Consider the following 16,680-nt stretch of genomic DNA (forward strand, 5'->3'; position numbering starts at 1 on the left):
GGGTTATTGAAACAGAAACTTGCATTGTGTTTGTCTCAGTTTGTAAGGGTTATTGAAACAGAAACTTGCATTGTGTTTGTCTCAGTTTGTAAGGGTTATTGAAACAGAAACTTGCATTGTGTTTGTCTCAGTCTGTAAGGGTTATTGAAACAGAAACTTGCATTGTGTTTGTCTCAGTTTTGTAAGGGTTATTGAAACAGAAACTTGCATTGTGTTTGTCTCAGTTTGTAAGGGTTATTGAAACAGAAACTTGCATTGTGTTTGTCTCAGTCTGTAAGGGTTATTGAAACAGAAACTTGCATTGTGTTTGTCTCAGTTTGTAAGGGTTATTGAAACAGAAACTTGCATTGGTTGCTTTTAAATCATGAATTATACAGCAAATATTGTACGTTTCATTAGGTAGGTGATGAGGTCTACAACAATGTTATGAGCTTTTTTTTATCAACAATAAAATCAAACATATTTCTGATTGTTATTTATAGGAAAGCTGTGTATTGAATGTGCGTTACGACCTACCGAACCCAGTCTAGTGAACTCCTATGAAATGTAATTATAATTTTTAAATTTGTGTCTGTATTAGGACCTTAACTTATCACATTCCGTTTTTATTTCTGCTGATTATGTAATAACAAATGTGACAATCCCTCCCACTGCAAGACATGAACGTAAAAACCAATATTGGAGGGATGAGCAATGTTTTATTCTAATGAAGAGCTTTCGGACTACGGAGACTGCGGACTCGACGATCGGATAACAATAATGTGGTCATTATTTTGTTAAGGAGAAAGCATGCTGACGTAACTGAACCGTTCAGCCTAACGTATCCGTGCATTAATATTGCTCATTCAACAATATCAGCCCAACGTAAATGCCACACCAATCGTCTGATTGGATTCAGCAATATCCTATTCTGTATAAATAAGTTGCCCCGGCTACGCTTTTCATTCATTGCCTGCTACAATATGTTTGACCTTACCAGTAATAGTTTTGTGTTCCTATTTCCATATAGTTGACCCACCAAATCACCTGTCAATTGTACAAAGAAATATGATGAATTATTAAAATCTTGGCAGACGAGATGTAGTTCTAATATCCTTTATTCTCATTCGAGAGAAAACATCGACAGTTCTAGCTCAACATGTCAGAGTCAGGCCGAAAGAAATAGTTCAATAGAGCAATGGGGTCTGTAGAAAATTGGCCCGATACCGAAATCTGGGGTTGCATTTTGTAGCGTTTTGTTTCTATTGTTGATTCATGAGCTGTCGGGTTAGAAGTGTCACGGGAAATCAATGGTATGTGTTACACACTAATAGAAATTGTGTAAATAACGAGTACAATGTCGGGGATATGTTCGCCAGTCAATTTCTCGTCGTGTCACTTTTATAGACAGCAAGGGACGATAACGAAACCATGTTGGTGCCTGCCGGGGTATAAAAGTGCTTCCATTTTGGTTAAAGAATGCAATCTTATATCGCCTTGATTTTCTGTTTATTGTCGATTGGTTTCCGTCTAGACCAGTGGTCCAATGATTCAATTAAAACCACGGGGCCAAAGTGACCACCGAAATCGGCGTAAGCCGCCATTACAACGTTTCTAGAGCCAATTCATGTCCTAATACGGCCATATCGTCATATTGATGTGTACTAATACAGGATATCTGCAGACAGACCTAAGATACCAAGCGAATAAAGACAGTCCAATTTTCACTCGTAACGTAGCTTAAAACAATAATCAAACACACTACGACTCTCCTTTACGAATGATATTTGCGTCAAAGTATCTAAGATTATTCTTATCACTTTATTTGGAATGGGGGGTTGGGTGGGGGGTGGGGTGTGTGGGTGGGGTGGGGTGACTGTGACCGAGTGGTTAAGATGTCTCGACATATTACCATAATTCATCCACCTCTTGGTCGCGAGTTCGAATCTCATGCGGCGCAGCTGCCAGGTGCTTACCGCTTGTCGGTTTTTTTCTCTCCGGGTACTCCGGCTTTTCTCCACCAACAAACCTGGCACCTCCTTACATGACCCTGGCTGTGAATAGGACGTTAAACTAATAAACACCTAATTGGAAAGGAACACATTCTGTGATGTTGCTGATTGTTTTTAGCTTATTATTATCATAAAACGTTGCTGTTTATACTATATTTGAGGGTGCGTGTCGTCTTCTAGCTGTAGTTGGCAAATTAAACTTGAAATAACACATCTACACGTAAACATGGGAAATCATGTTGCTGTTTGGCATATTATTCATAAATGGTTAGATGCGGGCAATATAAAAACAGCAACGAGGTGATTCTGTCTCTAGACCATCGTCAAAGAACGAAGAGTGGAGTCTCAGAAGAGACATTGGTCTTGAAAAGTATTTAGATTACAAGCGAAGCAGTTACATGTACTTGTGTCATTGACGAGATATAAAGCTATTTAATGTGGTTTGTGAACAGAGAATGCCCTTGAGGTCAGAAAGGTTGTGTCTTTAAATATGCACCTACAAAATCATTATTTATTAGTTGTTTAAACAAACTTTCATGTTTTCTCTATTGGGATGATTTTCTCAAACCTACTTTGAGTTTGTAGTTTGTGCTGTGCTACAATTCCAAAACAACCATTGATACGAAAACAACTGGTCTGGAAGTCATAGAGCAAGACTACTGGTGTTCACACGACGATAGCAAATGGCTGAATGGCTATCGATCAACTCTGATCACAATCATGTTTTTGTTAGATAAATATAGATAAGAACCGTCTTTGGGTTCACTATAACATGAACACTTACAGGAATGTCATTATCGGTGTTGTGATTGCTGCGTACTTGCATTGAAATACTTAGTTAATTTAGATCCCACCTGAGTGAAGACACGGCTCAATTCACATCATTACATGATTCTATCAAAACAGATTTGTTGAATAATTAATCAAGGCAATGATTTGCGTGATATTTATTGTCTATGAAGTAAACTATACATAATTAATTGTTGTGTCAACAGAGTTTCTCGTTAAGTATGCGCACTGCAATTAAGGCGTTATGACGCAGTCTGCGAAATTTACGTCATTAGACCATTATTGAATGGGACCAATCATATTTATGCGTATATTGGTTGTTGTAATTCAACCGTAGACAATATATTTATTTTACATGTACTTATATCGTTGTACTTGTCTTCAGGTAAAAAATGTACTGTGCTTTTATTGATTTCAAAAAGGCCTTTGACTCGGTTTGGCGTGTTGGCCTGTGGCAAAAGTTAATCAAGAGTAATATAACTGGCAAAATATTTAATGTTTTATATGCTATGTATTCGAACACAAAATCTTGTGTACAAAATGGAAATGAAAAATCAGAGATGTTCACATCCAATATCGGTCTAAAACAAGGGGAAAATTGCTCACCTTTCTTAATTGCCCTGTATCTGAATGATTTAGAAACTTATTTTGCTGATAAAAATGTTGATTGTCTAAACAAAATCCATGAGTTATGTCGAGAGAACCTTAACATGTATGTTCGACTTTTTCTAATTTTACATGCTGACGACACCGTTTTGATGTCTGAATCAGCTGGTGGTTTGCAAGCAATGTTAGATATGTTTCAAGATTATTGTCAAATGTGGAAACTTGTGGTGAACACTACAAAAACTAAAGTGATGATTTTTTTCGAAAAGAAAAACAAAAACGGCAAATAACTTTTCCATTTTTGATACTAGATTGGATCTCGTAGAAACTTTTTCGTATCTAGGAGTAATTTTCAATTATAATGGAAGTTTTAACATTGCTAAGAAACATTTATGTGATCAAGCTAAAAAGGCACTTTTCGCCTTGTATCGTAAAATAAGGAATCTGCACCTACCTATAGATATACAATTAAAACTATTTGATTCATTGGTTAAGCCAATTTTATTGTACGGGAGTGAAATATGGGGTTTCGAGAACATAAATATGTTGGAAAAAATCCACCTACAATATTGCAAAAGAATTCTTGGTGTGAAGAAAAATTCTACAGATTTCATGATATACGGAGAAACTGGCAGATTCCCTATTCAATCGATATTAAGTTAAGTTTACTTAGGTTTTGGTTTTCTCTCATCTCAAATGAAAAGAAATTGTCTAGCTCTATGTATAAATTAATGTATGCCCCCCATGTAACAGGGAAAACTGAATTCAAATGGCTTAAGTGCGTTAAAGAAATTCTAGATAATTCTGGTTTAAGTTTTGTTTGGATATATCAAAAAAGCTGTTTACCTGATATTAAGTATCTGAAGTCAACTATTACCCAGAAATTAAGGGAACAGTTCTTCCAGTCGTGGTTCCAAGATATTGAAAACTCTTCGAGAGGTTCTTATTACTCTATATTTAAAATCCATTTTGGACATGAAAATTATTTAATACGATTGAATGAAAAAGACAGAAAAACAATGTGCAAAGTCAGAACTTCAAATATTAAATTTCCGGTTGAAATAGAATATGTCATTTATGCAATACCGGTATTGGTGATGAATTCCATTATTTGTTTTTATGTTCAGATTATAATGTAAGTCAGCTACGTGGGGATTTCATTCCTGCTTACTACACAAGACATCCTAATCACATTAAAATGAAAGGCATGTTCTCCATTTTTCATAAAAAATGTACGCAAATTTATGCTTATTTGTTCAGAAATTATGCAATTTGTTATAGTATTAATTACAGCTCAAAATTATCTAAAATATATGTATTGTTCTAATGTATTAATATATATACACATATGAATAAGTCAATTATTACTATAATCAATACATGTATATTAATATCTCCTATGTTACCAATTTTAAAGGTGAAACAATTTGTTGGAAAAAATGTTATTACACACTGAATTTTGTTTGTAAAAGTTTGAATCTTTATACAAATAATGCATCTAATTTTGCCTGTCATGCTTTAAAATTGAATTATATATGTATGACCTCTTGTTATCCACAATAGTGTATCTGAGTGTAATAAAAGAATTGAATTGAATTGAATTGTAAACTCAGAAGTCGATGGAGAATCTATATATCTTGTAATCAGTCGAGGTAATGGTTGCTGAATCAATACCATTACCTACCAATTGAACTAATAAGGAACCGGCTTAAGTTATATAACATCCGAACTAATAAGGAACCGGCTTAAGTTATATAACATCCGAACTAATAAGGAACCGGCTTAAGTTATATAACATCCGAACTAATAAAGAACCGGCTTAAGTTATATAATCTGCGAACTAATAAGGAACCGGCTTAAGTTATATAACATTCGAACTAATAAAGAACCGGCTTAAGTTATATAACATCCGAACTAATAAGAAACCGGCTTTAGTTATATAACATCCGAACTAATAAGGAACCGGCTTAAGTTATATAACATCCGAACTAATAAAGAACCGGCTTAAGTTATATAACATCCGAACTAATAAGGAACCGGCTTAAGTTATATAACATCCGAACTAATAAGGAACCGGCTTAAGTTATATAACATCCGAACTAATAAGGAACCGGCTTAAGTTATATAACATCCGAACTAATAAGGAACCGGCTTAAGTGATATAACATCCGAACTTAAAAGGAACTGGCTAAAGTTATATAACATCCGAACTAATTATCGGTAACACAACTGATTCTAATATCGGCCAGCCTAGAATACACGATGTTCATCGAGAAACTTGTAGATTTGTTGGCTAGGGGAAGCAAATCATTATTAGGATACTTTCCTAGAAAAGGCATGTTATCTTAGAGCTCGGTGAAAGCAATGATTGAATTGTATTGCTAAATATTACAAATATGTCTTGTTATGGGGATCAATGCTCTGAATCTCACGGGTAATACGATATAGTATAATACATGTAAATGACGAGGCTTCGCTTTGTGAGAAAGAAACTCCATCTTCAGATCTGTGTCTTGATTGAAGATTGATTGCATTGCAATTCAATATTCTTCAGTTATCATATACAGTATGCCAATTTTTAATAGCATATGCATATTTGGAGCAAACAAAATGCAATCATTCCTGATTATAGTATTCTAATTTGATTGTATTTGTTTTGATTTTATATGCATCAAATAGATTGGACATCAGCTGGCTGCGCCTATTTAAGCCCTACCCTCATTAATTAATTTACACTATATTATTGAAGTAATTAAGACATTACCCCAGTTAAATATCATAGAAGGCGATATTTGAAAAAAAGTACTCCACTTTTATTAGTATGTAGTCTTAAGAATACCCATATCACATCGTCATGTGTGAAAAAAATGTTCAAGGAATACATAATACTGGAAAATTTATGCATTTTGCTTTTTAGAAAAGGTCAAACATGCTAAAATGGTTACGTGCTATTTGTCTGGAAAACGAATTTTTTCGATCCGCAATAGTATGTCATTGAGATTAAATCAATTTCTGTCTCTTATGTAGGCCTAACCTTATATAACATATGGTGTATTTATCATAATAAATTATGTTGTTATTTTCTGGACCACAATATGTCCCCGGAATCAAATAGATGAACGCATAACTTTATATTGACAATCAGCACGGCCATACTGAACTTCCTATTAACGAGATGTCTGACATGCCAAACTGGCCTTATCTTTTATTTAGTTTGTGGAGCTAATGGGAATTACACCTTTGATGTAGTGTCCTCCATTACCAGACAACCAGGCGATAACATGACGTCATCTCGGTGGTATTGTATCTATTTTATGCCATTGAGTTTAATTGATCAATTACTAATACTAGTCAAAAAGCTGTTGCAGTTTACGAGAAGTGTTTCTTATATTACTGAATCATATTGTCTATGTTGTAGAAGTGATACTATTTTCAAACTTTTCTTGTCAAGCATTTTTGCGCTAAAATATTGGTTTTATAACACAATGGTACAAGAATACAAAAATAGATTCTCAGATTTGGTTTATTTTAACAAAAGTAACATGTTATACAGCAGTTTTGAGACATCCATTGACTAAGTATCTTCATATGGACTTAGGTCTAATGCGATCTTCATAAAACCGGAAATGACGTCGAGGAGACCGGATGTACTTGAGAGACTTGCGTAATTAATCTGATTGATATGATCACTCTTTTATATACAGGATCTTGCAACATTCCATTGAGGCCATGGTCTGGTGGACTTTCAAATTGGCCAATTACAATCCACCGTCTTTATCTTGATTGTGACTTTGGAGTCTGATGCATGATTTTATTGCATAACGTAATATGATATGTTATCTGTCTAATGGTTTGTCGTTTTAGACATCCAAACATACATTACAGGTGACCTTAATTCGTATACAGGGACAGTTACGGTATGTAAGTGATGATGCGGATAGGTAACCAGGAAATGACATATTGGATGGGGTGGTTTAGATCCTGTACGAATTAGGTTAGGGTGATTTTAACCTATCGATATCCTTTAGAACTTCGTGAACATTTTAGAGATCTCAGTTTTTACCAAAATTATGTATAAATTAGCCGATATTATTTATTCTCACTGATTATATCCGTTTACTTTACAATCATTCTAGCTTATTGACCATATCGCTTATCTTTCATTTAAAAAAAGTTTGTTAGCTGGATTTTCTTGTGATGACAAAATGTACATTTGTATATCAGACGCCAAGCGTGACGCTATCATATGGTGTAGTTCGTGTTATAGGCTAGTTGTATGCTTAACTCGGTAAGATGACGACTAGTGATACATTTTTGTTTAGTATGAATATTGTTTAAACCGATTAATTCTTGGTATTCCTTGATTTGAGACTGCAAAAATTAATAGATTTCTACATCGATTGTGAAATAACCTGGTCTGGCTATACAGGCGCACGGGGACTTAGATTAGGGGGTAACCGTAGTACTCGGAGAAAACAGAGACCCCTGACCTTTTCCTCTCCATTCCTATACTACCATTACAACACCCGACCACTCACAATGGTTTGAGAGGAGACATAAATATCATCGTATTTCATAAGAATATAAACATACACGAATCAGTCCACTGGATTATATTAAAATGCATTGCTACCCTGAGAAAACTAATTGTCCAGTGTCCACGTGATATGTTGCCCTGTTTTGTTTGTTCTCCATACCATTGCCAGTTTGATATAGTTTCCATTAAGAACTATCCCTACGGAAACGTGTTATAAATTGAACAGCCAGATAAATCTTCTGTCATGGATCTAATACATTTACTTGAAGTCCTATTCAAATAATCATTGGATTATATAAAGAAGATTTAAGAATATTGGAAATTCATTTAACAGCAGTCGTCGCTAAGATTTCATTTAAGAGGATAGGAGAGCTCAGCATGTAATCTTCAACTGACTTTAATGATGTTTCGAAATTAGCGCATAAGACTTCAAAACAAATTAACAAATTCATGGGATCGATATACGAATAGTGATGTCCTATCAGAATTTATTTTTTGATAAATTGAACTAATTGAGAGACCACAATTTCTAATTATCAAATAGATGACAAATACAAGAATACAAGTTGGAAGACAAAATTTAGTTTTGACAAAGATTAAATTTATATCAATTGAGTAACTCGATTAAGTTACGAAGCCAAATTGGGTCTCCAAAAATTCCAATAAAGCCTTAATGCTCTGAGAGTACTATACTTAACCTATTTAAGTACAATTTAATTATTATGAATGGCAGAAGTTGGCCAAGGCTATTACATAAAATTAAAAAAAACCAGCTAACAAAATGGAGAACAGGAAATACCACAACATAAAAGCTGTGGTATACGATTAAAATTCCATTTCAGCATTTTCTGTTGGTCGAAACTGTTGCAGTTGCACCGCCAAATGACAATATCTAATGTTGTCACCGCCAACAGAAATTTTATGTAACAAGACCAATCTCAGTGAAAATACACAATGAATGTGTTCTTTTTTAACATTAAAAACTTTAAGTATTTGCTGAAATCATCCAATCTTCAACGATTTGAGAGATTGTTGTTTAGCATTACACGTTGATTACATCTTAGGGCCACATGGGCTGGGTTACGGGGATTAAACTCTTAGTGATATGCTGCTTTTTCAATGTTTTAAAATAAAAATAAATAAAATAAAGCTTGTTTAAAAAGTTAATATCAAAGAACACCTACATTTTTTATACTAAAGTGTTTATTGCATTTCTTTGTGACTAATTATCTTGTTTATTTTGCAGCCCTACCACCGGAAGTGTATGCTATCTGGGAGGCTTATCCTTGGAGGTTTGGGGAGCCATTTTGTATTTTCAAATCTTTTCTGTTGGAATCCACATCCTATGCTTCTGTATTGACCATCACTGGGTTTACAATTGAAAGATATATCGCCATCTGCCATCCAATCACCGGACAGAAAGTCTCGCGACAGTCACGTGCCATGAAATGCATATTGTGCATTTGGATTGTCTCGGCATTATCCGCCCTTCCATACCCAATTCACACTCGGACATTTTACTTCATGCAGGATCCTCGGACGTCATCGCCGATACCGGACTCTTTACTGTGTAACATCCCAATACAGTGGCACCCGCGGATGAAAGTAATGTTCCAGGTGTCCACATTTGCCTTTTTCTTCCTGCCCATGACAGTCATAACAGTTATGTATATATTGATAGGAATTCGCTTACGAAGAACGGAAATCGATTCGTCAATACGATACTTTTCAAAAGGTGCAAAGTCCACAGCTACCCGTGCAAGAAAGGCTGTCCTTCGTATGTTAGGTAAGTGATATTGTATTGCTTGACGTATAATAGACTTAATAAGCTGTCATTTTGACATGCATTGGTATGTACTATACTTTGTGCAACCTAGTACCTACATATTTAATGACGCGCACTAAACCCAATGCCGGACAAATCATGACATTGTTACACTTTACATCTTGCTGATTTTAATGTTGTAAATATATAGTATTAGGGATGATTGTTTATACAGTTTTTAACACTAGTGTGTATACAGCGAACCGCCATCTAGCTGTCAAGGGGTAAGTGTAAACCTTTCCAATCTGACAGTTGTGATCTTATCAGGAGCCAATAGTTACCAGAAATTGTAGGTTCCACTGTGTACATGAAAAACAGCAGCTTTAGTATCTTATGTAACTTAATCAATATCTTATGAACGACTTTGCGTCTTGTAACGTGTTTCTAGTCCACTATCACACCAGTGGTATGCCAATGATAATAAGGCTAGTTTCATTTAAACATGCGATTACCGACACATGTAGTTAAGTATAAAAATGATAATTACACCTCAAAAATATATTTTCATATTAAAATGCAAAAAAATACAATGATAAACTTATTTATTGAACGTTTTAATTCAATCATATACTCAGTTATTGGCTAATCATTGTCAGATTATATAAGGCATTTGTACGTTACGATACCATCAACGTCCCATCAAATTATATAAGGCATTTGTACGTCCCGATGCCATCAACGTCCAATAAAATTATCAGCAAAGATAACTAGCACCTGTTCCTCAACAGATCAACAACTGCCTATATAGTTTTCAACAAGCCAATCTGATTAAAAGCATCTATGTAAAACTTCATTTCGTTCCTTGTTGAACATCTGACAATACTGCGATAGGTTAACGTTCAGATGTCATGGGCCGTTATGTAACACGTTTCCATTAAGTAGTTGGTGTGACATCTGCTCTCAGCAGTTAAGACTCTGGCACAACATAGCTGAGGCATTCCGAGACACCAGGGTCTAATGAACGTTGGCCTAATTGTTACCGCTACGTTGGTCCCAAAACATCTGTAAATCTAAACGTGACCATATTTTGTTACTTTGTATTGTAAATTAAATAGACGATAACGGGGACCAGTTGTAGTGGGGGAGGAGAAATCGGTTCCCATGTACCTTTCTGGCAGTTTTTTTTCGAAACATGTTTTTTTGGGACCGGTATGATGTCTAGTTTCATTGTATGCTTGATGCCATTGACAACTAATGTCTCATGGGGGTCATATGGCGGCCATCTTGGATTTCAGGTATCAAAATGGCCAAAAGGATAAATTCAGATATATGCGCATAGATAGAGAACCAGACAACATTCAGAGGCAAATAAACACATTTTTTGATATGATTGAAACATGCTGAATACGATTAAATCATATTAATGACGTTACGTCTTCTCTCACTTTTGTGAAAGACAGGAAAACAGTGAAATTTTCAGCTTTTTTTCCCCTAAAAAATCGATAAATGTCATAATTTTAATCACAAGTAAAAAAAAAACTGATGGACAAATCACCTTGTAAGAGTCATTTCGATTTGAACCAACCCTTGTGTAAACATATGTGTACTATAAAAAGAAAAGTCGCCTCAATGAGGTCGGAAAAAGACAGTGACCCCCCCCCCCCTATAAAAATTAACAAAAAATGGCCAAAATGACACATTCGTATACACGCGCCTAGATAGAGAACCAGATAACGCGCAGAGGCAAATAAAGACATTTTTAAATATTATTGAATCAAGCTGAATACGATTAAATCATAATATTGACGTTACGTCTTCTCATCCTAGGAAAACAGTCAAATATAATGCGAGGACAGGGGCCGTTTGTAAAAGTCATTGAAAGTAGTCTGACTACGCCAAAAGGCCACAGACATGATGTCCTGGAACCAGGACCCATTATGGAGAGCCAAAGAAGCCGCAAGGGCTGTCTAACCTCATGGGCCATCTCCTTGCATTTCGCCCCAGATTGATAATTAGATTGCTCATAAGCAATCCTGATCACCTGACATATCCATCTGAAGATGTACTGATGGTCCAATAAAATTATCAGCAAAGATAACTAGAGTTCCTCAACAGATCAACAACTGCCTATATAGTTTTCAACAAGCCAATCTGATTAAAAGCATCTATGTAAAACTTCATTTCGTTCCTTGTTGAACATCTGACAATACTGCGATAGGTTAACGTTCAGATGTCATGGGCCGTTATGTAACACGTTTCCATTAAGTAGTTGGTGTGACATCTGCTCTCAGCAGTTAAGACTCTGGCACAACATAGCTGAGGCATTCCGAGACACCAGGGTCTAATGAACGTTGGCCTAATTGTTACCGCTACGTTGGTCCCAAAACATCTGTAAATCTAAACGTGACCATATTTTGTTACTTTGTATTGTAAATTAAATAGACGATAACGGGGACCAGTTGTAGTGGGGGAGGAGAAATCGGTTCCCATGTACCTTTCTGGCAGTTTTTTTCGAAACATGTTTTTTTGGGACCGGTATGATGTCTAGTTTCATTGTATGCTTGATGCCATTGACAACTAATGTCTCATGGGGGTCATATGGCGGCCATCTTGGATTTCAGGTATCAAAATGGCCAAAAGGATAAATTCAGATATATGCGCATAGATAGAGAACCAGACAACATTCAGAGGCAAATAAACACATTTTTTGATATGATTGAAACATGCTGAATACGATTAAATCATATTAATGACGTTACGTCTTCTCACTTTTGTGAAAGACAGGAAAACAGTGAAATTTTCAGCTTTTTTCCCCTAAAAAATCGATAAATGTCATAATTTTAATCACAAGTAAAAAAAAAACTGATGGACAAATCACCTTGTAAGAGTCATTTCGATTTGAACCAACCCTTGTGTAAACATATGTGTACTATGAAAAGAAAAGTCGCCTCAATGAGGTCGGAAAAAGACAGTGACCCCCCCCCCTATAAAAATTAACAAAAAATGGCCAAAATGACACATTCGTATACACGCGCCTAGATAGAGAACCAGATAACGCGCAGAGGCAAATAAAGACATTTTTAAATATTATTGAATCAAGCTGAATACGATTAAATCATAATATTGACGTTACGTCTTCTCATCCTAGGAAAACAGTCAAATATAATGCGAGGACAGGGGCCGTTTGTAAAAGTCATTGAAAGTAGTCTGACTACGCCAAAAGGCCACAGACATGATGTCCTGGAACCAGGACCCATTATGGAGAGCCAAAGAAGCCGCAAGGGCTCTAACCTCATGGGCCATCTCCTTGCATTTCGCCCCAGATTGATAATTAGATTGCTCATAAGCAATCCTGATCACCTGACATATCCATCTGAAGATGTACTGGGAGGAGAAATCCTGCTGACCCTGGTTATTGGGCAAGAATAGTACATCGCTCCCTTGTTTTATCAAGGGAAAACCTAAGCGTCCGACTGGGACAAAGCAGCCGATCATTCTCCTTCGACTCAATAGAGATTGTGAATCCTTACCAAAAAGGCAGGATCAGTGAGTAGGGTAACAGAGCTATATCTGGCCAAACGAAGCACAAAAAGTGAATGGATGGATATCACTCCTCCTATGGCTTGAGGCAAAAGCAAGCAAGAAGTCAAAAGTAAAAACCTTAATGAACACCGACACCAAAGGCTCTTAAGGAGCCTTTTCAGTAACACCAGTGCTAGATTCCACTGAGGAGCTAACTGCCGTACCCTAGGCCTGTCCAGACTGAACCACCTAATCAAGGCAGCCAAAGAGTTGGATGACCCTAACTCTGGTCTACCATGAGAATACAGTACACTGGAAATAGCCATGCGATAGCCTGCAATAGTACTAGAGGCAAGTTTGCGTTTCCTAAACAAATAGGGAAGGGAATCCGCTATCAGCTGGGCAGAGGCCTTGACCTGATCAATCTTCCTGTCGATATATCAATCACAGACGATCTTCCATGACTGTTAGACGGCAGGTGAGGAAGACTTATTGATCGGGCGATGCGATTTGACACGTCTTAAGAAATGCCTGACTGAGCGAGGCCTCCTGAGATTACTTCCTCTCTCTTGAATGGATCTTTCGGGACCGAGGCTGGCGCAGGAGATTGGTTCTGAGTGGGAAAACCAGCGGAATATCCACCAACAAACCAGGATTGTCTCGGTCACAGGGGCGCTATCAGAAGGAGGGGAAAATTATGCTCCCGAAACTTCTATTAGAACTCTGCCCACCAGGTTGAATGGAGCGAATGCATAAGCATGTTTCCCCTCCAAATCTGGAGATAGAGCGTCCACAGCCTAAGTCATTTGGTCTGGCACCGGAGAGAAAAAAGTGGACAATTAGTGGCGAAGTGGCGAAAAGATATATATGAGGTCTGTTCCACACCTAGCAAATGCCCTCGAAGATCGGGAGATTTAGCTGCCTTTCTGTCCCAACCTGCTTGCGGCGCCTGGAAACAGTATCCGCCAGAACATTCAACCTGTCTGGAAGATGCTTGACTAAGAGAGTCAACCGCATTTCCTGACAGAAGAGAAGAACACGAATGACGAGGGCACACAGGACGTGGGACTTTGCCCCCCCCCCCCTTTCTCTCCAGATACGCGACACATGTAGAGTTGTCTGTAGTCACACAAACCACCTTTGAATGTAGAATCTTCCGAAAAGCCTGCAGAGCCAACCGAACAGCCATATCTCCAGCACGTTGATGTGCTCGGAGACCTGATCCCCACACCACTCCCCCGACTGGCAATGGCCGTCGAGGTAAGCCTCCCCCAACCTGTCATCTCTCATTGCTCCAATGATTCGATGGAGTATGAGAGAATCGTCGAAATAGATGTGTACATTTATTTTCCTTGAGTGATGAAATCCTACGCCAACCTGAAGCAGTTTGATGAAAACCAAAGTAACAGTCGTGATATCGAAAGGACTTTGTTTTGTGGTAATGAGCTGTGCTATACCATCGTGTCTTCAGGACAAAAAATCAATGATAATAATTCGAACACAGTGGTACGTTTCGTTCTGGCACGAGCCGAAAATTTATGAAAAATTCCATGTTTCCAGTTGTTCACTAAAAGAGAGTGGATTATTACGGATCTAACCACCTTCTAGTTGTAATTGGGGCCGCGATGGCCGATTGGTATGATGTCTCAACATATTACCACAAGCCCTCCACCTCTGGGTAGCTTGTTCGAATCTACAGTGGCAGTTGCCAGGTATTGACTGCTGGCGGGTTGTTTTTTCCGGGAACTCCGCTCTTTCCTCCACCAATAAACCTGGCACATCCTAACATGACCATGGCTGTTAAAAATGTAATTGTAGTTTTAAAATGTCTGAATCATAGATCAGGAAATATGTAATTTATGTAATAATAATTATGAGATTTTTTTCTCTATGAGTAGTGTTGGGAGGGGGTATGTCCACGATTCTTCTGCTAAAAAAATAAAATCCTTTTAAAATACACAAGGGTAAGTGCAATTCGAAATGACTGGTACAAAGTGTTTTGTCCATCAATTGTTTTACTTCTAATGTAATTTATGACATTTATCGATATTTTAGGGGAAAAAAGTTGATTTTTTTTTCTTCACAAAAATGAGAAGACGTAACGTCATTATTATGATTTAATCTATTCAGCATGATTCAATAATAATTAAAAATGTGTTTATTTGCCTCTGAGTGTTGTCTGGTTCTCTATCTAGGCGCGTGTATACGAATGTGTCATTTTGGCCATTTTTTGTTAATTTTTATGGGGGGGGGGTCCCTCTCTTTTTCCGACCTCATTGATGCGACCTTTATTTTTATAGTACACATATGTTTAAACAAGGATGTCCATCAATTTTTTACTTGTGATAAAAATCATGACATTTATCGATTTTTTTAGGGGAAAAAAGCTGAAATTTCATTGTGTTCCCGTCATCTCATAAATATGAGAAGACGTAACGTCATTATTATGATTTAAACTTATTCAGCATGTTTCAATCATATCACAAAATGTGTTTATTTGCCTCTGAATGTTGTCTGATTCTCTATCTATGCGCATTTATGCGAATGTGTCATTTTGGACATTTTTTGATAAAATTTTAGGGGGGGGGGGGTCCCTCTCTTTTTCCGACCTCTTAGATGCGATCTATCTTTTAGTAGTACACATATGTTTACACAAGGGTTGGTTCAATTCGAAATGACTGTTACAAGGTGATTTGTCCATTAATTGTTTTACTTGTTATAAAAATTATGACATTTATCGATTTTTTAGGGGAAAAAAGCTGAAAATTTTACTGTTTTCCTGTCTTTCACAAAAGTGAGAAGACGTAACGTCATTAATATGATTTAATCGTATTCAGCATGTTTCAGTCATATCAAAAAATGTGTTTATTTGCCTCTGAATGTTGTCTGGTTCTCTATCTATGTGCATGTATGCGAATGTATTATTTTGGTCATTTTTGATACCTGAAATCCAAGATGGCCGCCATATGACCCCCATGGGACATTAGTTGTCAATGGCAACAAGTATAAAATGAAACTAGACATCATATCGGTCCCAAAAAACCATGTTTCGAAAAACTGCCAGAAAGATACATGGGAACCGATTTCTCCTCCCCCACTATTTGTAAATATACCGAGAAAATTTCCTATAAACCCCACCGTATTTTTTTTCAAAGGCAAGCGTCAAGCCTGAAACTCATAAGTCAATTGCTCAGCCTTTGTTCAGCCTTTGTTCAACCCTTGTTTAACCCTTGCTCAACCCTTGCTCAACCCTGCTCAACCCTTGCTCAACCCTTGCCCTTTCTCAACATTTGGTCAGTCCTTGCTCAGCCCTTGTTCAGCTTTTGCGCAACCCTTCTTGTTCAGCCCTTGCTCAGCCCCCCCCCCCCCCCCTTGTTCAGCCCGTGTTTAGCCCTAGCTCAGCCCTTGTTTAGCCTTTGCTTAGTCCGTGTTCAGTCCTTGCACAGCCCTTGCCCTCCCTCAGCCCTTGC

At 37.1% G+C, this 16,680-nt stretch overlaps 1 protein-coding gene across 2 annotated transcripts in view; it reads left to right on the forward strand.

Moving 5' to 3' along the window:
* The window catches only part of LOC138307579 (pyrokinin-1 receptor-like), a 252,341-nt gene that overhangs the window by 201,435 nt on the left and 34,226 nt on the right, over nucleotides 1-16,680 (forward strand). For both annotated transcript variants that reach the window (XM_069248390.1, XM_069248384.1), the window contains exon 2: nucleotides 9,170-9,709. In XM_069248390.1, the coding sequence (XP_069104491.1) occupies nucleotides 9,170-9,709 (540 nt within the window). The remainder of the gene's footprint in view (nucleotides 1-9,169; nucleotides 9,710-16,680) is intronic.

The sequence above is a fragment of the Argopecten irradians genome, chromosome 1 (assembly GCF_041381155.1).
Source record: "Argopecten irradians isolate NY chromosome 1, Ai_NY, whole genome shotgun sequence".
Lineage (NCBI taxonomy): Eukaryota > Metazoa > Mollusca > Bivalvia > Pectinida > Pectinidae > Argopecten > Argopecten irradians.